Source organism: Plasmodium falciparum (genome assembly GCF_000002765.6).
Source record: "Plasmodium falciparum 3D7 genome assembly, chromosome: 12".
Lineage (NCBI taxonomy): Eukaryota > Apicomplexa > Aconoidasida > Haemosporida > Plasmodiidae > Plasmodium > Plasmodium falciparum.
This window is the reverse complement of record NC_037284.1, coordinates 505001-532500: the sequence shown is the minus strand read 5'-3', so window position 1 is coordinate 532500 and position 27500 is coordinate 505001. Positions and strand designations below refer to the sequence as shown.

At 20.7% G+C, this 27500-nt stretch overlaps 6 protein-coding genes across 6 annotated transcripts in view; 2 read left to right on the top strand and 4 right to left on the bottom strand.

The window, feature by feature from the left end:
- PF3D7_1211900 (non-SERCA-type Ca2+ -transporting P-ATPase) overlaps positions 1–3496 on the top strand; it is a gene marked incomplete at both ends in the record, with an annotated part of 3795 nt that extends 299 nt beyond the window's left edge. Inside the window, one exon of the mRNA XM_024473386.1 lies at positions 1–3496. This exon is cut by the window's left edge and continues 299 nt beyond it. Coding sequence (XP_024329152.1) covers positions 1–3496 — 3496 coding nt within the window.
- Positions 3497–4720: 1224 nt separating this feature from the next.
- PF3D7_1211800 (polyubiquitin) lies at positions 4721–6392 on the bottom strand (the record flags this gene model as incomplete). Its single annotated transcript, XM_001350490.1, has 2 exons — positions 4721–5838; positions 6365–6392. The coding sequence occupies 2 exons, from the start codon at positions 6390–6392 to the stop codon at positions 4721–4723; spliced, it is 1146 nt and encodes a 381-aa protein (XP_001350526.1).
- A 1638-nt stretch (positions 6393–8030) lies between these two features.
- On the bottom strand, positions 8031–10814 carry PF3D7_1211700 (DNA replication licensing factor MCM5, putative; the record flags this gene model as incomplete). The annotated part of the gene is made up of 4 exons (XM_001350489.1): positions 8031–8100; positions 8202–8311; positions 8549–8693; positions 8863–10814. The coding sequence occupies 4 exons, from the start codon at positions 10812–10814 to the stop codon at positions 8031–8033; spliced, it is 2277 nt and encodes a 758-aa protein (XP_001350525.1).
- Positions 10815–13063: 2249 nt separating this feature from the next.
- PF3D7_1211600 (lysine-specific histone demethylase 1, putative) lies at positions 13064–22178 on the bottom strand (the record flags this gene model as incomplete). Its single annotated transcript, XM_001350488.1, has 2 exons — positions 13064–13213; positions 13443–22178. 2 exons carry the CDS (start codon positions 22176–22178, stop codon positions 13064–13066), a joined length of 8886 nt encoding a protein of 2961 aa, XP_001350524.1.
- Positions 22179–23529: 1351 nt separating this feature from the next.
- Positions 23530–24693, top strand: PF3D7_1211500 (mitochondrial ribosomal protein S18 precursor, putative; the record flags this gene model as incomplete). Its single annotated transcript, XM_001350487.1, has 1 exon — positions 23530–24693. The coding sequence occupies one exon, from the start codon at positions 23530–23532 to the stop codon at positions 24691–24693; it is 1164 nt and encodes a 387-aa protein (XP_001350523.1).
- Positions 24694–25838: 1145 nt separating this feature from the next.
- On the bottom strand, positions 25839–27157 carry PF3D7_1211400 (heat shock protein DNAJ homologue Pfj4; the record flags this gene model as incomplete). The annotated part of the gene is made up of 4 exons (XM_001350486.1): positions 25839–26101; positions 26280–26543; positions 26715–26816; positions 27052–27157. 4 exons carry the CDS (start codon positions 27155–27157, stop codon positions 25839–25841), a joined length of 735 nt encoding a protein of 244 aa, XP_001350522.1.
- Between the last annotated feature and the right edge of the window lie 343 nt (positions 27158–27500).

Genomic DNA, 27500 nt, shown 5'->3' with positions numbered 1-27500 from the left:
CAATAATTCTATTGTAAAAGTAGAAGAATCACCTAAATCTATAGGATATAATTATTATGCATCTGAAAGTATTGAAAATTTATGTAAAGAATTTGGTTTAGAAAGTATAAATACTGGTTTAAATTCTGAACAAGTAAAAATAAATAGAGACAAATATGGAGAAAACTTTATTGAAAAAGATGAAGTGGTACCTGTATGGTTAATATTTTTATCACAATATTGTAGTCCTGTTGTTTTGTTATTGTTAGTTGCTGCTGTAGCTAGTCTTGCATTAAATGAAGTTGTTGAAGGAGTCGCTATTATAAGTATAGTTACCTTGAATGCTTGCTTAGCAACCTATATGGAAAAATCATCAGGTGATGCTATAGGCAAATTAGCTGAAATGGCTTCACCACAATGTACTGTGTTAAGAAATGGTCAGAAGGTAGTTATACCGTCTCGAGAAGTTGTTGTTGGTGATGTTGTTCTTATTAATACTGGTGATTCTATTTCAGCTGATTTGAGATTATTTGATGTTATTGAACTTAAAACGAATGAAAGTTTATTAACAGGAGAATCAGAAGATATTAAAAAAACCATTGTAGCAGATAATTTGTCTACACCTTTTGCAACGAATTTATGTTTTGCTACCACATCTGTAACTAGCGGTTCTGGTAAAGGTATTGTTATATCCACAGGTTTAGATACACAAGTAGGAAAAATTGCATCCCAATTAAAAAAAAGCAGTAAAGGAAGTAAATTAACACCTCTTCAAGTAGCATTAAATAAATTAGGTGGTTTAATTGGTTTAATAGCTATTATTGTATTAGTTGTTATTATCAGCTTAGCTGTTATTATTAAATATAGAGATCCAGCACATGCAGATAAAGATCCAACCTTTGTTATTATTATTATTGGTGTAGGTTTTGCTGTATCTTCCATTCCAGAAGGTTTACCTATGGTTGTTACTATCACCTTATCAGCAGGAGCTAAAGATATGGTTAAAAAAAATGCAAATGTAAGAAAACTACCAGCTGTTGAAACTTTAGGATGCTGTTCAGTCATATGTTCTGATAAAACCGGTACATTAACTGAAGGAAAAATGACAGCAATTAATGCAGTTACCATTTGTAAAAATTCTTCCTTAAGTGATGAAAATAACAAATTAACGAAAACATTTGATTTTTATCCAACAAAAGGTTTTGAACCATGTGGTGGTTTATTTGATTCTAATGAATTAACTAGCGAAAAAAAGAAAGAGATTGTGATAGCAAAGAATCAAAACACATCATATGATAAAGTTTTGTATAATTATGGTAATCCTTCAAACAAATCTGTTATTGTAGACAAAACGAGGTCATTAATGTTTGCTGCTTATTTAAATTCATATGATACTACATTATCAAGAGATCCCAAAACTTTAAAATGGGGAATACATGGTAATATGAGTGAAGGACCAATTGTTGTTGCTGCTGCTAAAGTAGGATATAGTTTTATTAATAATCCAAATCACAAATCTTATTTGGATAATTTTCAAAGATTAGATGATTTAGAAGTTACATTTAATTCATCAAGAAAAATGAAAATCACTTTTTATAAATTAAAAACAGTAAATGTTTTCGAGAATGTATATTTAGATAAACCTGGTAAAGTATATACACATGTTGCTTTGATCAAAGGTGCACCTGATAGATTACTTGATAGAAGTACCCATTTATTAGAAGAAACATCTATGAAAAAAGTACAAGTTTCATGGAATAGTACAATAACACAAGAAGAAAGAAATGTATTAATAAAAAAGAATTTGGAATTATCACAAAAAGCTTTAAGAGTTTTATCCATATGTATTAAGCCACTAACGGATCAAAATATTGAAGAATTGAAAAAATTAGAAGATGCAGATGAAAGATTAAAATATGTTAATTATGATGAAAATGGTGGTTTTATACCTATGGGTTATGTTGCATCATTTGATCCCCCAAGACCTGGAGTAAAAGAAGCTATACAAACATGTAGAGAAGCACAAGTTAAAGTTATTATGATTACAGGGGATCAAAAACCTACTGCGGTTGCTATTGGAAAATTAATAGGTTTGATAGAAGAGAAATCTGAACAAGTAGAAGATATTAATTCTTTAGCTATAGAATGTTCAGAATTACATATTAATAAAAATCCAAATGAACCAATTTTACCAAATGATCAATTAGATGAATTTACTGATAAAATTTTAATATATTCAAGAGCACAACCGGAAGATAAAATAACAATTGTTCAATCTTTAAAGAGAAAAGGATATTTAGTTGCTATGACAGGAGATGGAGTTAATGATGCACCTGCATTGAAGGCTGCAGATATAGGTGTTGCTATGGGTATTAATGGAACAGAAGTAGCTAAAGGAGCATCTGAAATGATTTTAATTGATGACAACTTTTGTACAGTTGTTAGTGCAATAGATGTAGGAAGAACTATTTTCTCAAATATTCAAAAATTTGTATGTTTCTTGCTTGGAACAAATATTGGTGAAATAATTTACTTATCTGTTGCTATTGTTGCACAAATGCCTTTTCCATTAGAAGCCTTACAAATATTGTTTTTGAATTTAATGACAGATGGATGTCCAGCTGTTGCCTTATCAAGAGAACCACCAAATGATGATAATATGAAAACTCCACCTAGACCTAAAAAGCAACCAATTATGACGAAACGTTGGTGGTTTTATGGAATTTTACCACATACCATTTTTGAAGCATTATGTGTCTTGTTATCATTGGCTTTTTCATTGTATATATGTACAGGTTTTTATAACTTGAATGGCATTCACAATTTGTGTAAAACTGTTAATTTGGTAGATGTAAATGATGCAAATGTATACCATGAGTATAAATATTTCTGTAGTAGTTATGAATATAGGATATCTACCGATTATGTTGGATGGGTAACGAATGTTAGTTTTTGGGATCCACAAAATAATGAAGCAGTTAACTTTTGGGGAGCAGCTAAAGGAAAAGTAGAAAACATTAATCCATTATCTGATATTGTCCACCCAGAATTAAGATTAAGAATGCAAGATGGTTGTAGTGGTGATTTAACACTTGATGAAAATGGATGGTGTAGGCCAAAGGATAATAAAACGTCTGATGGATACAATGATGAACTTGAGGGAATATTAAAAAAAGGTTTTGAAGATGTCACGGCAAAAGGTTCAAAACGTGGTAGAACAATGGCATTTATATCAGCTGTTTGGTGTGAAATGCTTAGAGCTTATACAGTAAGAAGTTGGGAACCTTTCTATAAAGTATTTAATAGAAACATGTGGATGCATTTAGCATGTAGTATATCTGCAACTTTAACATTTCTTTCAACATGTATACCTGGTATTACTTCTATTTTGAATACAACATGTTTGTTATGGTGGCAATATTTATTAGCTATATTTTGGGCTCTTTTAAATTTATTCTTAGATGAAATAGTACCAAAGGTTATATATAGAAGAAAATATATGACTATTAAGAATTAAAAATTTATATTAACATTTTATATGTTTAAAATGTACATGTGGTAAAAATTTTGCTTGTTTTTTTATTTCAATTTTTGAGTGTTTATTTTTAATAATATTTATAAATATGATATATTTGCCTTATCTTTTTTTTTTTAATATTTTTTATATATATTTAAATATTATATTTTTAAGCCTTCATAATATATATATATATATATATATATATATATATATATGTATATATAATACATATTATTTTTATTTAATTTTTCTTCACAATTTTTTCTTTTCTTTTTTTTTTTTTTTTACGTTGTATATTTTTGTACATATTGAAGTACAAAAAAAATGTAAAAGAAAATTTTGGATCATAAATATTTTCTACTTAGATATTATCTTAATTAGACATCAAGATACATATTATTTAATGTTTATATATTTACATCTTTCATTTTGATATATATATATATATATATATCTATTTATATTATTATTTATATATATATATATATATATATATGTATTTTCTTTACCTTAAGATTGTATTATTTATTTATTTATTTATTTATTTTTTATTTTTTTGGAAAGTGACTTTGTTTTAATATTATACTATTTTTATGCAATTTATTTAAAAAATTATTCCTATTAGTATAATATTTTATAATATATCCGAAAGTTTCAACAATTATTTACAGATTTATCATGGCTGTCATTAAATGAAAATAATAAATTGAAATTATTCTAAGTTATATGAAATATTTATAATAAATACCATTTTATTAAATATTATTTATAATTTGAAATTTATATGTATGATCCCTAACAATTATATATATATATATATTTAATTATTTTTTTATTCATTCGTATTTATATTAAAAAAATAATAAAATAAAAAAGCACATAAAAGGAGTATCAGAGATGTTTATTAATAATAAATACATAATCATATATTACAAAATATTTATACGTGTAAATATTTTAATAGGAAAAACTATATATTATTATTATAGCACATGCCAAATGATGGGGCCAAGTTTTAAAAAAAAAAAAAAAAAAAAAAATTTTAATTCATAACAGTATGTGCGCGCACAACACAAACTAATAAATTTTTTAATAAAAAAACTTAATTAAATTACATAATAGAGTATATACATACTATATTAAGATAGACTTAAAAAAAAAAAAAAAAAACAAGATAAAGAAAAAAAGGAAAAGAGAAAAAAAAAAAAAATAAATAAATAATTAAAAACCACCTCTTAATCTTAACACTAAGTGTAGAGTGGATTCCTTTTGAATATTGTAATCTGATAGGGTTCTACCATCTTCTAATTGTTTTCCTGCAAATATTAATCTTTGTTGGTCAGGTGGAATTCCTTCTTTATCTTGAATCTTTGCCTTAACATTTTCAATGGTGTCAGATGGCTCGACGTCAAGAGTTATTGTTTTTCCTGTTAATGTTTTGACAAAAATTTGCATACCACCTCTTAATCTTAATACTAAGTGTAGAGTGGATTCCTTTTGAATATTGTAATCTGATAAAGTTCTTCCATCTTCTAATTGTTTTCCAGCAAATATTAATCTTTGTTGGTCAGGTGGAATTCCTTCTTTATCTTGAATTTTTGCCTTAACATTTTCAATGGTGTCAGATGGCTCGACGTCAAGAGTTATTGTTTTTCCTGTTAATGTTTTGACAAAAATTTGCATACCACCTCTTAATCTTAACACTAAGTGTAATGTAGATTCCTTTTGAATGTTATAATCTGATAAAGTTCTTCCATCTTCTAATTGTTTTCCTGCAAATATTAATCTTTGTTGGTCAGGTGGAATTCCTTCTTTATCTTGAATCTTTGCCTTAACATTTTCAATGGTGTCAGATGGCTCGACGTCAAGAGTTATTGTTTTTCCTGTTAATGTTTTGACAAAAATTTGCATACCACCTCTTAATCTTAACACTAAGTGTAATGTAGATTCCTTTTGAATGTTATAATCTGATAAAGTTCTTCCATCTTCTAATTGTTTTCCTGCAAATATTAATCTTTGTTGGTCAGGTGGAATTCCTTCTTTATCTTGAATCTTTGCCTTAACATTTTCAATGGTGTCAGATGGCTCGACGTCAAGAGTTATTGTTTTTCCTGTTAATGTTTTGACAAAAATTTGCATACCACCTCTTAATCTTAACACTAAGTGTAATGTAGATTCCTTTTGAATGTTATAATCTGATAAAGTTCTTCCATCTTCTAATTGTTTTCCTGCAAATATTAATCTTTGTTGGTCAGGTGGAATTCCTTCTTTATCTTGAATCTTTGCCTTAACATTCTCTATGGTGTCAGATGGCTCGACGTCAAGGGTTATAGTTTTTCCTTAAGAAAAAAAAAGAAAAAGCAATAAAATTATATATAATTATAAATAATTATTTAAAAAATGGAAAAATATATAAACAAATATGGTAATCAAGTGCACACGCAAAGATATATAATTTATATATTAAAATGTATATTAATATATTCTTTAAACAATATATATATATATATATATATAGTCATTCATACGAAAACAATAATATACATATGAACTTCCATAAGAAACAGATAACAAAGCATATACTATATATATATGTATATTTCGAATAATGGAATTTTTTAATGCTTATAAAAATTTTCAAACTTTATAAAAAACAATATATATTTATATAAAGTACACATACTCAAAGGAAAACATATTTATTTATAGTATATAAATAAATAATAACAAAACTAAATATATATATATATATATATATATATATATATATATATATATATTATACAAAATGAATATATAATTTTAATATATAATATATTATATATATATATATATATATGTGTTTATAATATTTTTAATCCTTACCAGTTAATGTTTTGACAAAAATTTGCATTTTGATTTAAATAAGAATATATAATTTTAATATATAAATTTGGAATTCAAAGGTTAAAAGAAAAATATAAACCTTTATTAAAAAATAAAAACTATTATATATAGAATTTCGTATAAAAAAAAAAATACGTAAATGTTTTGTTTTAACAAAGCGTAAAAATTAATATTTATGTATTATATATAATAATTTTTGTTTTTTAATTATAATATAATTTTAATGTTTTTTTCTTCTTTTTAATTTTAATGTAAATTTATTTTATTATATAATTTCCTTAAATTTATATTTTATTAATTTTTTTTTTTTTTTTTTTTTTTTTTTTTTTTTGCAATATTTTATTGTTACGTATATTTTCTTATTAAAAATGAAAATCACAAAAAGAAGTATTTCTTAATTACGCAATTTTATTTTTCTTTTTTTTCAATGGGGCCAAAATATAAAAAATATTAAAATTTATATAAATATATATATATATATATATATATATATATATATAAATATATGACATATATATTTATTTTCGCACGAATTAATTTTTATATTTGTAATATTTATATATATATATATAATATATATTTATTTTTATTTATGTTGAAACATGCAAAAAGTTATTTATAAAAAAATGTTCTTTATTTTTTTTTTTTTTTTCTGTTTCTTTTTTTTCATTATATAATATTTCGCATATTATATATAATATTATATATATATATATAATTGTAATTATAATAATAATTATGAATATATTATTATATAAATAAAATATTTTTATTTGGATATTTGTGTATTTATTTATAAATATTTAATTTATATATTTATAATATAATACTATGGCATGTATATTGAACTATATTATATATTATATATTATATATTTATATTATATCTATATCTATATATATATATATATATATATATATTATATTTTTCTATATTGTATAAAAGATGTACATTGACTAATTTATATTTTATTTATATAATATGTTATTATCAAAATGTATGTAAAAATATTCTATAGAATTCAAATAAAATGCTTAAATTGCATTAAAAAATGATAAAAATGATAATAATATAACATATAATAATGTTCATATAATGACAATTTCTTTTTATTTTTTCTTAAATGAAAATAAAATCAGAAACTTTTTATATCCCTAAATAAATGTAATAAAATAAACTAATTTAATTCTTTTCTATTTTTACATTTTTAAGAAAAAAAAATATATTTTTTTTTTTAATAAGGTATTTATTTTTGTGTGCAGTTATTTTTAAGGTAACATTTATATATATATATATATATATATATTATATAGAAAGAATAAAAAAAAAATTATAATATATTTTAAGTACATATAATTTATCATATTAAAATAAAAGAAAACGTATATTTATTATTATAACTATTTAAAAATATGGTACACGAAATTCAAGAGAAAATATCCATAAAAAAATGGAATTTCAACTTGAGAAAAAATAAAATATAAGTACATATAGACATATACATATAATTTATAAAATATATATGTACATTGATATATTATATGGACAAAACTTAAAAAGAAAAGAAAAAAAAAAAAACCTTTAACAGAAAAAAATAAAATACATTTATAATATTGTTTAAAAACTAAAGATTAGGTTAACACTTTTATGTACGTCTGACTGAACGATCTCCTCTTTCTTGGAGTTCACCCTTTTTAATTAATATGGCCAAAGCTCTGAAAAAAAATTAGGTATATATAAAGTAAAAGATATTAAAAAAAAAGAGAATATGAATAAATAAATAAATATATATATATATATTTTTTTTTTTAATTACTTTGATAATGCTGATCTGTCAAAACCTCTTAATTGTAGTTCCCTAAATAAATTAACTCTTGAAGCTCTTTGTCCTTTTCCAAGTCTACCTAATATTGCATCTTCCGCTTGCTAATAAAAAAAAAAATAATAAAAATATTGCACGTATTATAAAAATCATTATTTTAATTGTTACACAAAAAATATATAAAATAATAAAATTAAAAAATATAAGTCATATTAAAACATTTATCAAATTATACACAATGGATAAATATATATATATATATATATATATATATATGTTCCTATGAAATAATTATGTATATCTATTTTTTTTGGAGGATTTTTTTTTTTTTATATATATACCTTGACAGCTTTTTGTTCTAATGGAGACATTGTTTCAAAAATCAAACATTGCTTTGCTGTTTCAGCAGTTGAAGCAGAAAATAAATCAATGGACATTTGAACATGTTTATCTGTAGCAAACTGAGACAATTCCATTTTAGCAAAACTGTAAAAAGGAAAAATAAATAAATAAATAAATATAAATATATATGTAAGTATTTTATATGTACACATGTAATCCTAATTATTTATTTCACGAACATTTATCCAAATTCTCAAAAAAAAAAAAATATATATATATATATTATTTATTATTATTATTTTTTTTTTTTTACCTTTCTGCTAATCGAATTAACGATTCCAATTGTCTTAAAGTGATAGGTATTTTTTTAGTTACTGATCTTCTATCTCCTCTATATTCAGCTCTTGTTTGTACGTAAAAGTTTCTTAATGAATCCCTTGCTTCCTTTGATAATAAGGGTGCAATTTCTCTTTTAGCATATTGAATATATCTTGTAAGTTTGGATAATGGGATTTCTCCTTCTTGTGATTTATGTTTTGATGCATGTAAGGCTACGATGTGGTTACATAACAAAGTATCTTTTTCTACATCTTGTTTATTTCTTAATAAGAAAATGATATCAAATCTTGATAATATGGTTGTTTTAAAATCGTGTTGATAAGTAGTATCTTGAGAATCATCATACGAACCAAATGATGGATTAGCAGCAGCAATAACTGAACATCTTGTATTTAACATAGTCGTTATACCTGCTTTAGAAATAGAAATGGTTTGTTGTTCCATAGCTTCATGAATAGCGACTACATCATCATCTCTCATTTTATCAAATTCATCAATGCATACAACGCCACCATCTGCTAAAACCATAGCTCCACCTTCTAAAGAAAAGACTCCTTGACTATCTCTCATAACAGCTGCTGTTAATCCTGCGGCACTACTACCTTTACCAGAAGTATAAACCGAAACAGGTGCGCATCTATTTACAAATTTTAATATTTGTGATTTAGCAACAGATGGATCACCTAACATTAACATATTAATATCTCCTCTAATTTTCGTTTCCTCACCAATTCTTTTTCTAGTACCACCAAATAATAAACATGCACAAGCCTTTTTTACTTCATCCATTCCATATAATTCGGGGGCAATGGATTTAAATATTTTTTCATGTATATTATGTTCAGCAGCTAATAATGTTAATTCATTTCTTTCTTCTACATCAAAATTTAAATCGTTTCCTGACATATCATCATATTTTTGAAATCCTAAAACGTGTAAATAAGAAAAATTAGTTCCATCTGCTCTGGTAGGTCTAGGGTTAGGGTTATAAGACGTCAAAACACCATGAACATAAACTCGATCTCCTGGTATCATTTTTTCACATAAATATCTCGTAACATTCAATTGTAGGTGTCTAGGCATATCTCCAGTTGGTACAGCTTCAGGTAATTCTTGCATTTTTAAAGATTGAATATCAACAAAAGTACATTCATTTGGTAGTATAACATATGGTTCTAAAACACCATTACATCCTAATTGACTATCCATAGCATTACCTAATCCCATAGAAGATTTCATGGTAGAAGAATATCTACAATAAGGAGGTAGTTGTGGTTTATCTCTCCATAAAGGTACATCAATAGACATTTTATGATCACAATAACGACATTGTAAAGTGATTTTTCTCATTTTATGTTGTGGTTTACTAGCTTGAACAATTATTCCAGGAACAACCACAAATCTTTCTTGTGTAGCTGCTAAAAGTCCTCTTATAGGGGTTGGTCTAATAAATGTATTTAATAAATTGATTTGTATATAATTCAAATGTTCATCTTCATCGTTTAAAATATTAGCTGTTTCACAAACTTCATAACAAACTCTTTCAATAGTAGGTAAATATGTAAGGGGTCTTTCAGATAATGCCCTAGCTAATATTGCTGAATAATTTTCTGGTTTCTTCATTTTCCTTTCTGATCGAGGTGTTGCACTTATTTCATTATTTTCAAAAACTGTTTGTTGTTTATATATATCATCTAATTTTAAATCTAATGTAAAATTATTATTCTTAACATTCTCAAATAAGGTTCTTTTCAAATTTCCTTCTTTTAATGTATTTGAAGAATATCTCGATAAAAAATCTTGAAAATAATTATATACTTCATTAAGACTTGGTAAATTCTCTTCTATTCTAATATTATTCTCTGGTCTATTATTAGGATTTCTCGTAGGATTAAAAAATGCTCTACCTTCTTGTATTCCTATCATTTTTTATCCTCTTAATTTTAACTTATATTAATATTAAAATATGTATATGATATTTCAGTAAACAGCAAAAATAAATAAATAAATAAATATATATATATATATATATATACATAAATATGTTAATAATACAATATCATACAATAAAAATATACATATATATATATATATATATATATATATGTTAAAAATAAAAATAGGGATTTATTATAATACAATATAATAATTTTAATAACACATTATGAAATGATGTAATATTATATATGAATAGATATTACTTTTTAGAATAAATTAGGAATATATATATATGATAATTTTCTTATTTCAAATTGGGAATAATATATATATGTCTAAATTATTTTTATCTCAAAAATAAGGAACATAATATAAATTAATCTAACTCATAATATAAATATATATAAAATACTTGTATTATATATTTTTTCGTCTTTAATAAATTACATACATATTTTTTAATTTTATATATATATATATATATTGTGTGGCTCTATTTTTTTTTTTTTTTTCTATTTAGTTAAAAGTACTATCCCAATATATAAGAAATATATACTATTTTATCATATAAATATTTATGTAATAAAATTATATACTTATGTAAATATGAATTTATATAAATAAAGTAAATAATATTTATAATACAGAATATAATAATAAGAAAAAAAAATCTTATATTCTAAAAGATAAAAGTATGAAGGAGAAAAATATGTACATAAAAACATATATATAATATATAATATATATATATATATATATATAACCATAATTTTTTCTCATACGTTTTATATTATAGTTAATAATGATATCGAATTAATATTTAAAAAAACTTCATGAAATATATATATGTATAAAAATAAAACATATAAAAAGTATAATGAATAAATATAATACATATGTATATAATTCATAATTTCATTGTATCTCTTATTATATTAAAACATAATACAAAATAATAATATTATATATATATAAAAGAATTCTTTTCAAATTTATTTTCGCATTAACACATTCATCATTTTAAATATTATATATATATATATATATTTTTTTTTTTTTTTTATTTTATTTTTTTTTTAATGAGAGGGGTGTATATCTCTTTATTCACACATACGTTTTAAAATAATATATTTTATTTAAATTTATTTGAAAAAAAAAAAAAAAAAAAAATGAATAAATATATTATATTTATATATATTGTATATTATATATATAATATATATTATATGTATTCCTTTACTAATTTAAAATATACACATATATAATACATATATTAATTTTGTGTTTTATTTTAAAATAATATAACAAAATAAAATTCTGATGATACAAAAATTTAAATAATCTTAAATACTCTCCTTAAAATCAAGACGAAATTAAAAAGTGATATATAACATATATATATATAATATATATGTAATTTTTTTTTTTTTTTATATGAATATTTAATATGGTATTAAATATATTTAAATATTGAAAAATATAACTTGTTAATTTTTGTATAGTGCAAAAATATAATAGTATGAACTTAAAAATAAGAGACATTTGATTTTTTTATTTTTTTTTTTTTAATTTCACTATTTTCATGTGTACATTTTTTTTCTTAAAAATAAATTATATATATAAATTCTTTATTGTGTTTTTTTTTTTTTTTTTTTTTTTTCATTTTAGAAAAAAAAGTTTTCAAAGGATAAATAAAATAGACACTATTAATAAATATATGTATAATATATATATATATTATATATATATATATATATATTAATTTCACTTCTAATACATGTATATATTAACATCAACAAATCAAAAAGTTATAAAAGCAAATTATTAACAATGAATGAATTATATATTAAATTTTTTTTTACTAATATTCTTAATAAATGAGACATATGAATTAGTATTAATAAATTGTGATGTAATTAATAATGTATTAGACACATATATGTAAAAAATATAAAGCAACATTAATAATATTACATATATGAATTGAAAAATAAAACATATATATTGGAAATATCTGAAATGTAGAATAATTATATATATTTTTTTAAAAACAAGACAAAGATATAAATAAATAAATAAAAAAAAAAAAAAAAAAAAAAAAAAAAGAAAAATTTTAATTTATTTTGTTATAAAATTTTTTTGAATTGGAAATATAAATTAATAATCCCATACATATGAATTTAAAAATGTTTTAATATATAACATATATATATATATATATAGTAAAAAATAAAAAGTTAAGCAACACTTCTTGATAAGTGAGCTTTCAATAAATCTAATCTCTTTCTTATCTTTCTTGTTCTTGATAAGAAGAATTTTATTTTATAAATATAAATTCTTCTCTTCCAGTAATTTTCCATAATCTCATTTTGATTATAACAACCTCTCTACAAAAATAAAATAATATATAAATATATATACATATATATATATATTTATTTATTTATTTATTTATTTATTTATTTATTTGTTTCTATATAAATACATGTATAAATAAAAATACTATAACATTTGAAAAATATAATTTATTATTTTATTATTTTTTTATTTTTTTTTTTTTTATTTTTTTTTTTATATTTTTTTTTTTTTATTTTATTTATTTTTTTTTTTTATTACCTGAACATGTTTAGATATATCAATATTTGAACAACTAGGACATAACCAAAATTTGTCATTCTTATTATTCATGTTATGTTCACTCGAACTTAAGCAATAGGTGTGCCATGAATTGTTGCAGTTATAAGAATCACACATATTTAGTTCTCCTCCGTTCATACACTTATAACATAAAATATCATGTTTACAAAAAATAAGATAATAAATATAATCACATAATAATTGGATAACTACCTTAGTATTAACAGTACTATTAAACAAATCATATTTTAAATGTTTTAATATATATTGTAAAATATAACATAGAAAAAAAAGAAAACCACAAGAATTCCATTTATTATTATTTGAACTCATAATTTGTTCATCTAATATATTTTTACTAATTGATAGATGGATTAATACATATTTTAAATAATCATTTAAATAACATATTTTTCGGTTATTAATATATATGTTTTTTATTTTATTTTGTAAATCAATATTATTATATATATTCAAATTTGTTTGAATCATTACATCCTTCTTATTAGTTATATTATTATTTTTTGTTTTACTATTTAAATTAATCTTATTTATATCTAATTCATCTGTACTAATATTGCTCTTTTGTATATGACCATTATTATTATTATTATCATCATCATTATTATTACCTACCATATTTGACTTTATTAAATTTAAAGATAATTTCATTTTATTCATATTATTCACTTCTTCCATTTTCTCATGAAAATATGATATTTCTTTATCATCCTCATTTATTATATCTGTATTTTGTTCATATGCTTTTTTTCTATCCACATCATTCATATGATTATTATGAGAAACAATATGATCATTTTTGTGTTCTGCTTGTGATAATACAACATTCATATCTTGTAAAGACTGAAAATTATTATCGTTAAAAAGAATATGCTTCATTGCTTGTATCTTTAAAAATAACTCCTTTTGTATAAAATAAGTAAAATCGGAATATTTCTTAAATATATTTGAAAAAGTCTGCAATAATACAAAATAGGATTTATTGTACTCAGCATTATGTTGTTTATTTAATATAGTATTTTCGATTTCGTTATAATTATAAAATACAGCATCGTTCAATTTTATCATATATTTATTTATATATAAATTAGAAATGTTATTAATATATTCAAAATGGTTATTTGTTATATGGGAATAGGTTTCTATATTATAATTAGAAGTATATTTGTCATTATAAACATCATTATAAACATCATTATGAACATCATTAATATGATCGCCCTTATTATTCTTGTCAACATTATTAAAAGTCTCAATTGTGCAAATATTATTTGCATCATTTTTATTACTATCATTTTCACTATCTTTTGAGTGTAATTCCAATAAATATGAACCATTTTTATACTTGCTTTTATAACTATCAATAGATTTAATTCGATCAAAATAATGTATTTGATCTGTACTTTTATTATTATATTCATATAGATTTAATAATAAAGTACTGATATTACTCTTAACATCGTTACTTTTCTTATCTTCAAAATTAATTAAAGAATTGTTTGTAAATGATTCGTATGTATTAGATTTGATTTCTTTTTTATAACTACTACATTTTAATGCATCAGTTTCATTCTTTATATGGTTAATATTTTTATCCTGTTTAAAATTTTTATGTGTATTTTGCTTTTTCAAAAATCTGAATATATTTTGTATGGACTGCAAAGAATATAGTAAGAATTCATATTCCTTTTTCATAACAGATATAGGAATATTATTATTACAATAATTATACTTATTAGTATTATTATTATTACTACTTGTATTACTATTTGTATTATTATTTATATCAATATTTGTATTACTATTTATATCAATATTTATATCAACATTTGTATTCATATTTTCGTCCGATGAACTTTCATAATCTGTTAACGCCTCATCACTTCCATCTGTTATATAAAAACCCAAGAATTTTTTTTTTATAGGTGGTAATGGTATATTTGTAAAAGGACATTTATTTTGTGGAAATATATAAACATCGGTTTTATAATTTTTAGTATCATTATTTTTTAAATGTAATCCAATATGTGCAATATCTTCAGCTGCACGTATGCCTGTATCATAAGCACCATCAACACACTGGAAATAGCTTTTGGATAAATATTCACCACAGAAAACTACCCTTGGATTATTGATTGGATGAGGTGATCTTAAATATATTAAATCATTATCATTACAATTTATATATGGATATGCATAGGAACCAAAAGAGAAATTATCATCTTGCCATTTTGTTATAATATAATCAACTAATATTGGTAATTTTTTCCCACTTTTTTCAAACATTTTATTTAATGTATATAAGCATTCATTAATTATATAATGTTCTTTTTTAATATATCCATATGTGCATGACCAAGGTGGGAAACAATGAACTAATATACATCCAATTTTTCCATAAGCATGTAAATTTAAAAATTGAAATTTTTGATCAATACAATTTATTTGCAAACTATCAAATGGCCATGTAAAATTATATGGATAAAATCTTAATATAATTTTATTATGATTTCCCATTTTATAATTTTGTAATGCTCTTAATTTTAATGGATGTAATTCAGGTTCAAATTTTAAGCATGTTTTTAATTTCCTTTTTTTATCATTTTCTATTAAACATCCAAGAGGTAAAGCTACTATTACATATTTTGCATAAATAGTTACATTTTTATAATTACAATTATTTAAATCTGATGTACCATGGAAATGTTTATTAATATTTTTAAACTTAGTATCATAACATTTACATTTAATCATAACTTTATAATCATCTTCATTATTTTCTCCTAATTTATAATCATCTTTAATTACATTGTTTATTAAAAAATTCTCATTTATATATTTTTTTTTATTCTTACTTGATACTTCATTTTGTGGTACAAAACTATTATTATCTTGGTTTATTACGTGATCACTATTTATAGAATTATTTTCAACACTTTCTATATTATTATTATTATTATTATTATTATTATTTTTTTTTTTAGTATTTAAAAAGGATGAAGACTTTTGCTTATTAATCTGACAATTATCATTATCCAAATGATATATCTTTTTATCTTGATGTTTATCTTTTATATATACCAATTCAGCCACTGTATTTAAGAATATCTTATTTTGAACCTCCTCAGATAAATAATTAATTAGCCATTTCCAACCATCAACAACAATTTTATCTGAAGTATTTAAATCTTTAAATGAACTAATATAAGGTGTTTGTTCATTTTTTTTAATCTTATCATAATATTTTATATTTTTTAATATATAATTATTACTACCATATTTTGGACACATATCAATATCTAGATAATTTGAAAATGGCAATCTTGACATAGCAATAGATGTTTCTCTTAGATCACTTCCATAACCATATCTTGATTGTAATGTTACCATTAACATTTTCCATTCTTCCATTGTAAAATTTTCTTCATTTATATTCATCTCGGTAAATATTTCTTCTGTACATTCCATTAATAAATCCCACATACTCCTTCTTTTTTTATTATTGTAATATAATTCGGTTTTTGATATATCTTCTTTTTTTTTTTTTTCTTTTCTCTCTTCATCATCAATATTTCTATTAGTAGATGATACATTTCTTACAACTTTATTATATAAATCACCATAATCATAATAATTATTATAAATTATAGCATGATTATCATAACTTAAAATATTGTTCATATCAACTTTGGACATTTTCTTTTTTGAGCTAATTATATGTTTCTTTGATGTTTTCTCATTATTTTTATTTTGTTCATTTTTTCCATTTTTTCCATTCTCTTCATTTTTTCCATTCTCTTCATTTTTTCCATTCTCTTCATTTTCTTCATTTTTTCCATTTTTTCCATTTTGTTCATTTTGTTCATTTTTTCCATTTTCTGCATTTTTTCCATTCTCTCCATTTTCTTCATTTTTTCCATTTTCTGCATTTTTTCCATTTTCTTCATTTTCTAATTTCATATCATCTTTATTATTATATAAAACACTTGCTTCAAAATTTTCATTACGAATTATATTATTTTCATTTGGCTTAATATTCTTCACATGATTATTATTAAATAATATTTCTTTATGGTACGTATCATCAATAAGAATATTATTATTAATTTGTTTATCTTCTTTTAATATATCATTATTATAGAAATAATCACTATCTTTTTCATTAGTATCGTCACTTACATAATTATTATTGGACTTTTGCTGATCCTCACTTTTTATATCTTTTTGATATTCATCATTACAACTATCACCAATAAATAAAAAATTTCTCATTTTTCGAGCAGCTCTTACTCTTATTTTATCACATAACAAATTCACTCTATAAATTTTAAAACTTTTTATTTTTTTTCCATTTTCATTATTATACCAATGTGCATAAAAGGTTGACTCCCAGTTATCCTTTCCACAAACTAAAGAAACTCTTGGCTTTAATTTTTCGGCTAGTTGTGTAACCGATTTATCATACTCTCTTCTCCTTCTAGTATCTTTATTAAACGATAATATTTTTAATAATTTATTTGATTTGTTTGTACAATTATTTTTTGGATACAGCACAGAAGATGTGTGTACACAACTATCACTTAAATTATTATAAAAATGGATATCTTCATCTAAACTTTTAAAGAAATTTAATATATTATCTTTTTTTTCTTTATTATATATTTTAAAATAATTACGTATATTATCAATATTATTTTTTATCATAAAGAGCATGTTATTTCTCAATTTTATTTTTCTCCTATTTTTTATACGTCTACTATAAAAATAATCCTCATCACTGTAATATCTTTGATTATTATATATATTCGAGTTACACGATATATTCTTATTAGAATTAAGGTATCTATAAATGTTTTTATTCCCACCAGAAATTTTATTCTTATCACCCGTTTTATTTTCATCATCCTGATTATGTTCACTCTGTAAGGAATTATTAAGATATTCAAAATAAGGAAGGTATGCAAAATCATTAATCAATTTTGAATATTCTTCCTTAAATAAATTGATATTTGTTACATATTCTTTTTGTACATCATATATTGAAAAGTTCCCCATTTTATTTTTATCATTACCATTATCTTTATTATAATTATATTTACGTTTCTTAACTATGACTTTATATTTTTTTTTTTTTGTTTTTTTTTTTTTCATATTCCAAATAAAATTATCTTCATAGTCGATATCATCTTCCTTTCGCATAGATTTCTCATTATTGAATTCCGTACAATTTGCGAACTCATGTTTTGTCTTTCCTTTTTTATCGTTAGTTAAATCTGCATTATCACAACAATGTAAATAATTTGCACCTAAATCAACAACTGTTTCTGGTAAAACTTTATTATTTATAATTCTTTCTGGTAATATGGTTGAAAAAGCTCTACCTCCTATACGATTTCTACCTTCAATAACTAAAAATTTAGCATTACATTTATTTAAGTAATACGAAGCAGCTAATCCTGATATGCCTGCACCTATAATTAGAACATCTGTATATAACTTTTGATTATCTTCAATATTATGATACACATTATTTATACCTCTTTTTATTATATCTTCTGGTTTTACTATTCCAAATAAAGAAATTTTTTTTTTTGTTTTCACTTTTTCTTTTACACCATCTTTATTTTTTATACCTTCATGTTTATTCAAAACAATTTTTTTTGCAACACTTCTTTCAATAACGTTATTAGGTATATGTACGACTGTTTCTATTTTGTTTTTACCTTTTGATTCTTTTATTCTTAAAATCTTTTGTAAACTTTTTAAATTTTTTATATCTCCAAAACTTTTCAGGCCTTTTAATATTAATTCATTTATTTCACTTTCGTTATGTCTTTCTGAATTGTTCATATTTTTATTGTAATGAATATTATCTATATTATGTAATGAATTGTTTGTATGAACAACATTTTTTTTTGAAATGTCTACATATGAAATGTCTTTATTTGAAATGTCTTTATTTGAAAAATCTACATTTGAAATATCTACATTTGACATATCTACATTTGACATATCTACATTTGACGTATCACCTTTTTTATATTTTTTTATTATTGTGTTCATATTATTAATTAAAAAATCATCAATATTTAATAAATCAGAATTGATTTGATTCAATGGATCACTTTGATCATTCATATGTTCACCATTTTTTGTAATAATTTTATTATTTCCTTTTGATAATAATTGATTTTGTTTTATTTTATCTTTATTCCTCTTTACATTTTTTGACTTCGATTTATGTAAACATTCGATGTAATCATTCTTCTCTTGTGTATTTACAACTTTTTTAATTTCAATTAATTTTAAGATATCATTTATTTCATTCCTATCCTCTTGTTCTTTTTCGATATTATTGAATGTGGGAAAGGTGCTGATAAATGATAATGAATCACTTTTTATATCATTAATAGAATTTAATAATAAATTATTTTTAGTACATTTCTTTTTTTTTTTTATACTTAATGAGATATCATGAGTTTTTTTTCTTTTTTTTTTATCTACTGTATTATTATTTATTTGATCTGTTAAGAATTGATAATTAATATCGTCTTTTTTTTTATCATTATTATTATATTCTTTTTTATTCATATTTGATTGATTAGATTTATCTATTTTGTTTTGTTTTGTTTTTTTCTTATCTTTATTTAAATGGTTATCCTTTTTACTAATTTTTTTAAATTTGGATTTGAGTTCTTTAAATTTTTTCCTTTCCTCTTTTATACTATTTATAATTTCTTGTTTTAATTTTTTTTTTTCTTCTTTTAATTTTTTTTTTTCTTCTTTAATTTTTCTTAGAAATTCTTCTTTTTGTCTTTTTTTATCTTCCTTGATTTTTTTTTTAATTTCTTTTTCATTTTTTAAAAATTTTTCTTTTTCCTTTTTCTTTTCTTCTTTTTCTTTTAATTTTTTTTCTTCTTTCAATTTCTTTCGTATTTCTTTTTCCAGTATTAAAAGTTCTTTTTTTTTGATAATTTTTTCTTGTTTCTTATTCTCTTTTTCTTGATTTTGTTTCCTTTTTTTTTCTTGATTTTCTCGAAGTTTCTTTTCTCTTTTTAATATTTGTTTTTTTTCCTTTTCAAATTGTAACCTTTCTTCTTTATCGTTTTTATTGGATTCTATTTTATTCATCGTTTCTTCTGTATTTCTAAATTTTTGCACATCCAAATTGAATTCATTATTTAATATTACATTAGCTCTAATATTATTATTAATTTGTTTGTTGTTATTTGGTATTTGTAATACAGAATAATTATTATTTTCTTGAAGGGATTCATTATGATGGTTCATTTTATTTGAAACATCATTAATTACATAATTATCAACCATAAATTTGATAACATTATTCTTTTTCATTTTTTTTTTAATATTTTTTTTATTACACATATTGTTATCTAACACATTATTATTCTGTACCATATTATTGTCGAATGCTGAATGATTACACATCATATCCTTTTCATTGTTATATTTATTTATTCCTTTTTTTTCTTTCAAATATAAAATTTTTCCATTTTCTGTATTTTCCTTTTGAAAATCTTCAACATATTGTATTTTATTCATATTGTGAGATTTTTCAAAATTTTTCATGCATTTTATATTTTCTTTATAACATTTTTTTTCAAATGGAAGTGATGAATATTTTTGATTTTCTTCAAGATCATGAACATATTCCACAAAATTATTTATATCTTCATGATCAATATATTTCTTTTTATTATTATTATTATTATTTATTTTTTTTTTTTTATGATCACCATTTTTGTTATTCATTTGAATAGGAAAAAAATTATTAATAACTATATTTCTATATATTTCATATTTGTTCATAAAATTATTATGAACAAGAAAATCTTCAATCGTAAAATTGCTTGTAAAAAATTTCTGTATAGTTTCTTTTAAATATAGACTTTTTATTAAAACTTCTGTTACTTCATATTTTTTGGCTAGTAATAATATAATATTATTTCCTATCAATGTTTTAAAAAAAAATTCTCTTTTAAAATAAGGTATTAAATGATCAATATCTTGACTAAATTTTATATATATATATAATTTATTATTTATCATAATTAAATCTATATTATGTTTTTTTAATTTTTGTGAAAACACATTTATAAAAAAATCTTGCTCAGACATATTATCTTTTATCATATCTGATTGTTTTAAGCTTTTTTTTTCTGATAACTTTAAATAAGAATAAAATATGTCATATGATTCTCTTGTATTTATTTTTAAATTTTCATCCCCATTATAATCTTTCTTTTTTTTATTATAAATATTCAATCCATTGTTTTTATATTTATAATTATTATCCTTATGTGTATTCATAATGTTCAAATTTTTTATATGTACCTTTTTAATAATATCATGATTATTTTGACTTATATTATGACATATGTTATGAGATATGTTATGAGATGTGTTATTAGATGTGTTATTAGATATGTTATTAGATAAGTTATTAGATATGTTATTAGATATGTTATTAGATAAGTTATTAGATATGTTATTAGATATGTTATTAGATATGTTATTACTTATGTTAGTACTTATACTATCACTTATATTATTACTTATAGAATCACTTATATCATTACTCATATTATCACATTTATTATTTTCCTTTTTCTTTTTTAAATCATTACTCCTATTCACAATATCTTGTTCATCATCTTCTTTCTCTGTTCCCATAATGTTTGAAAATAACAAGTTGCTTTTTTATTGATCTTCAAGCAAAAAAAAAAAAAAAAAAAAAAAAAAAAAAAAAAAAAATGTGAACAGGATCACAAAATAAAAGTATAGGTAATAATATACATATGTATAAATTTATGCAAATAATGTCTCACTATATTTCTTAATAAGTTTTTATTAGTACTATACTTTTTTCTTTAAAATGAAGAATTATTTTGATAATATTTATATATATATATATATATATATATATATATATATATTTCAATTTAAAAAATTCTTAATAACTTTCTTTTTTTGTTTTCAAAAAAAAAAAAAAAAAAAAAAAAAAAAACTTGATAAAAAATGGTTCATTTTTTATTTCCCTTGTGCAGTTTTACATTTTTACTATAATTTTTTATATCGTGTAAAAAATTTAAAATGTTTACTTATATGAGAATATCCAAATAATAATTAAAAAAATAAAAAGATAAAGTATTTTATAAAAAAAAATATAACATGTTTTAACAAATAGAAATTTATGGGATAATTAATATACAAAAAAAAAAGAAAAAAGAAAAAATTTTAATGGGTTTATTATATTTGTTTAATACAAGTCATATTTATTAAAAAAAAAAATAAAGGATATAAATACTAAAAGGCTTAAATGTACATATTATATATATATATATATATATATATATATATGTATTTTTTTTTTTTTTTTTTTTTTTTTTTTTTTTTTTTAAATAGCTCATCATAATATAAAAATTTTCAAAAAATAAAAAAAAAATAAAAAAAAGAGATAACTCTATATAGCCTTAAAAAGATTAAACCATGATCATTGTCAAATAATAGAATATACATAAAAATGTATTAATATATATTTATACAATTATATATGTATGTTTATTTTGTATACCTTTTATTTATAATATTATATATATTTTATTAATGTATATCTTATAAGAAAATTTAAAATATTAATTTCATATCCTTATTGTATTATAAGTATATATATATATATATATATATATATATATAATATATGTAGTTTTTATTTATTTTTTTTTTTTTTTGATATATTTTATTTGAATAATATTATCGTCTTATGTTAATTTTTTAAGATTCCACTGTTCTAACATAAAGGATGAAAAATAATAGAGTGAAAAAATAAAGTTATATTATATATATATATATATATGTATAAAATAAACTTTCTATAATTTTTTATATAAAATAATTTTATCCTTTACATATAAATATATACATAAATCTACACATATAATATATATATATATATATATGTGCACATTTTCATGTTGTAAAACATGGATGTTGAATATTATATTCATTTCATATTCCCATAAAAATGATTGTTTTGTTAAGAAAAAATAATTTAAAAAACACGTTGAGGCTATTTCCCCTAGGTTGTAATAATAAACTTGTATTTATGAGAGGGTACATAAATGAGCAGACCAAGGGACCTATAGAAAAAAAAACGACTGATAATAATGAAAAAATGTTATTAAATAAAACCTTAGAAGATGTGAAAGTTTCTAAGGAAAATTCTTGCAATGCTTTATTTGATGAATGCTTAGAAGAATTATATAGAATGAAAAAAAAAGTTGATAAGGAAAGTGTAGAATATGATAACTCTCCTATTATTGAAGAATTAAATAGAGAAGAATTAAAAATAACAAGAAATATATTTGAAAGAATTAATAAGAAAAAAAAACATGTTTCTAATTTAAGTTATAAAGATATATACATTGATCCATATTGGAATCCATTCAAAGATGTAGATAATTTAAAACAAGAAATTTTATATGAATTTAATGAATATTCAAAAATGGCAAGTATTGTTGAATTAAAAAAACAAAGAAGAGCTATAAAAAAATCATTAAAGGAACAATATAAATTATATAATCCTTATTCAGAAGAATATAATAAACATTTTAATTTAAATATGGATAATGATGTAAAAGAACAACAAATGGAATGCCATGATAAAGATGAAAAATATTGGAATCCATCATTTAATAAAAGAAAAATATTAAATATAAAAAGTCCATTTATATGGAGATATACACATTTATTACATCATTTTATAGGTGAAAATGGGTTAATATTACCTAGAAAAATTAATATGACAACAAGAAAACAACAAATACAAATATTTAAATCAATATGTATAGCTAGAAGAATGGCCTTATATCCATATGATAAAAAACCTGAAAAGGATGATCTCATTCCTTTAATGGACCCCTTACAATTTTTATTAGATGAATTAATTCATAGATATATACAATTAAATGATTTAAGAGCACAGGCAATCATAAAAGTTATGATAAATAGATATCCTTCTCTTAATTATTACAAATATTTTTTCTATGAATCAAAGAAGGAAAAAGATAAAAATGAAAAGACTGCACAGAATGAACAAGAAGAAAATGTAAGCGAAAAAAAGGAACCATTCTCACAAATGTTACAAAAGTATAAGAAAAATTACTATGAAAATTTTTATAAATATTGAAAGAAAGAAAGAAAAAAAAAAATTAATGTAATGTTTAATAAGTATAACAACTTATAAAACATGTGATATATCTTAGTGATTATACGTTTCTTTTATTATTTCTTTTTAGTTTTTTTATAAAAACGAAATTATTTTTCATGTATATGTTTATGTTACCTTATTCTTTTTTTTTATTCTTTTTTTTTGTCCCCACTGATTTTTTCATATGATATATATTTTATATATATATATATATATATATATATATATATGTATATATTTTTATATTTATATATTTTTCTTCACCCATATGTTGTTCTCATAACTTTATAATTCAATAAACATATTCCATCATAATTTTTTATATAGACAATTTCATAAAAAAAAAAAGGAAGAAATTATACATTTCCTAAAATTAATCATATGGTTATAAAAGGTATTAATTTTTACGAATATGTTAATATTTTTCATTAAACATGTATAAATATGTATATATATATAGATATATATATATATATATATATATATAAATATACATATATGTGTACTAATTATTTTATTACAAAATAATGTAAACATATATACAATCAATGATTTAAAAAAAAAAAAAAAAAATAATATGAAAGAATGAAGAAATATTAATATAATAAAAAAAAAATAAATCATAACATATACATGTGAATATAAGTATTATTTATTTTCCCCAAATTGCTATTTATATAATATATATATATATATTTATATATATATATAATTTTTATTTTTTGTCTTTGAAAAAAATTATAAAATGAATACACTGGAAAAAGATATAATTAATATAGACTTCGAAAAATGGTATTTTATAAAAATAAATTTTAAATTAGAAAATATATACATATATATATATATATATGTATGTATGTATATATTTATATAATATAGTATAAAAAAAAAAAAAAAAAAAAATTGAATAATAATAATATAGTAATATATATTTTTATTTTAAATTTTTTTATTTTTTTTTTTTATTTTTTTTTTATTTTTTTTTATTTTTTATTTTTTATTCTGGGAGGAACCATAATAATAAATAAAAGTGATAAATCAATTGGGTAAATATAATAAAAATAATTATAAATTAAAATACACACATATATACATAATATATATATATATATATATGTTGCTATTTATCTTTTGTTTCTTCTTAATTCATGAGCTGGTAATTGTCTTATGTTAATATTTCCTCTGTCATCTTCTTCCCTTTCAGTAACTGTCCTTTCAACAGTTCCATTTGGTAAGGTTTTCACTGTTTCAATTCTTGTAACTCTTTTACCATTTATTATGGAGGTACTTTTAGATGTAGATGTTTTTACTACCCTGTTTTTAAATTTCCCTCCATTGGATGTGGAGGTTTCGACTGATGTAAAGCATGATCCCCCATCCATGAAATCTAAAAAAAAAAATAAATATGTACATATATATATATGTATATATATTTATATATATGATTGAATTTAATGCATAAAATATTTGGGAATATATTCCCTAAATAAATATAACAAAATAATTATTGTTCATATTTTATTTTATTTTATTTTTTTAATATACACTTTTATATTAACACTTACTGTCAAAAGATGAACCAAAGGATACATTAAATGAAGAACCAAAAAAATTGTCAAATGGATCATTCGATCTAGGAACTCTACCTCTTCTTTTATCAACAAATGATGAACCCATTACATCACTAAAAAATGAATCATTACCAAAAGGTGATGAGTCACCAAAAAACATTTCAAATATTCTCTGTGCATCATTAAATCCAAAATTTTTATGAAAGTTGGAAAATTCGTCATTCTCATCAGCCATATAATTCTCATCCGTTCCATACACTATAAAAAAATAAAACAAATAAATAAATAAAAATATATATATATATATATATATATATATATATATATATATGTGTATGTGTTAATATAATTTTTAAATGAATATATTTTATAAATTCAGCGTCATAAAATGATAAAAATAAAAACTATCACATATATATATATCCTTACAATCATATTTTCTTCGTCTCTTTGGGTCAGATAATACTTCATAAGCCTCAGAAATTTGCTTAAATCTTTCAGTAGCCTCAGCTTTATTATTAGGGTTCTTATCTATCAAGACAAAAATATTATGTAAAATTAAATATAATATTATTATTCTTATATGTGAAAACAATAAAAAACAATTACATAAAAAAAAAAAAAAAAACATATATATATATATATATCTTTATTTATTCATATTTTTTATGAAACACCAAAAAAAATCACATACGAGATAAACATATATATTACATATATATATACATATATTTATATATATATATATTTTTTTTTTTTTATTTACCTGGATGCCATTTCATAGCCAATGTTCTGTATGACTTTTTAATAACTGTTAAATCAGCATCTTGAGGGACACCTAAAACTTCATAATAATTTACCCTCCTTGACATTTTTATAAACTTATATTCTCTCTCTATTTATTTATTTTATTTATTTTTTTTTTTTTTTTTTTTTTTTATATTTTTCTATTTAATTCTTTTTGTATATTAAAATCTCTTATTATAGAGATTAACGATTAGTGATATACAATTAACAATAAAATGTTAATTATTTTTCCTTTAATTAAAATATAAAAATGAAATTCATTTCTTCTTTTAATTAAAATATATATATATATATATATATATATAAACTTTTTACATATCTTTAATATATAAAAAAAGCAATTTTTCATTATATGTATATATATATATATTATATAAATATATATGGATAAATTTTATTATATAAAAG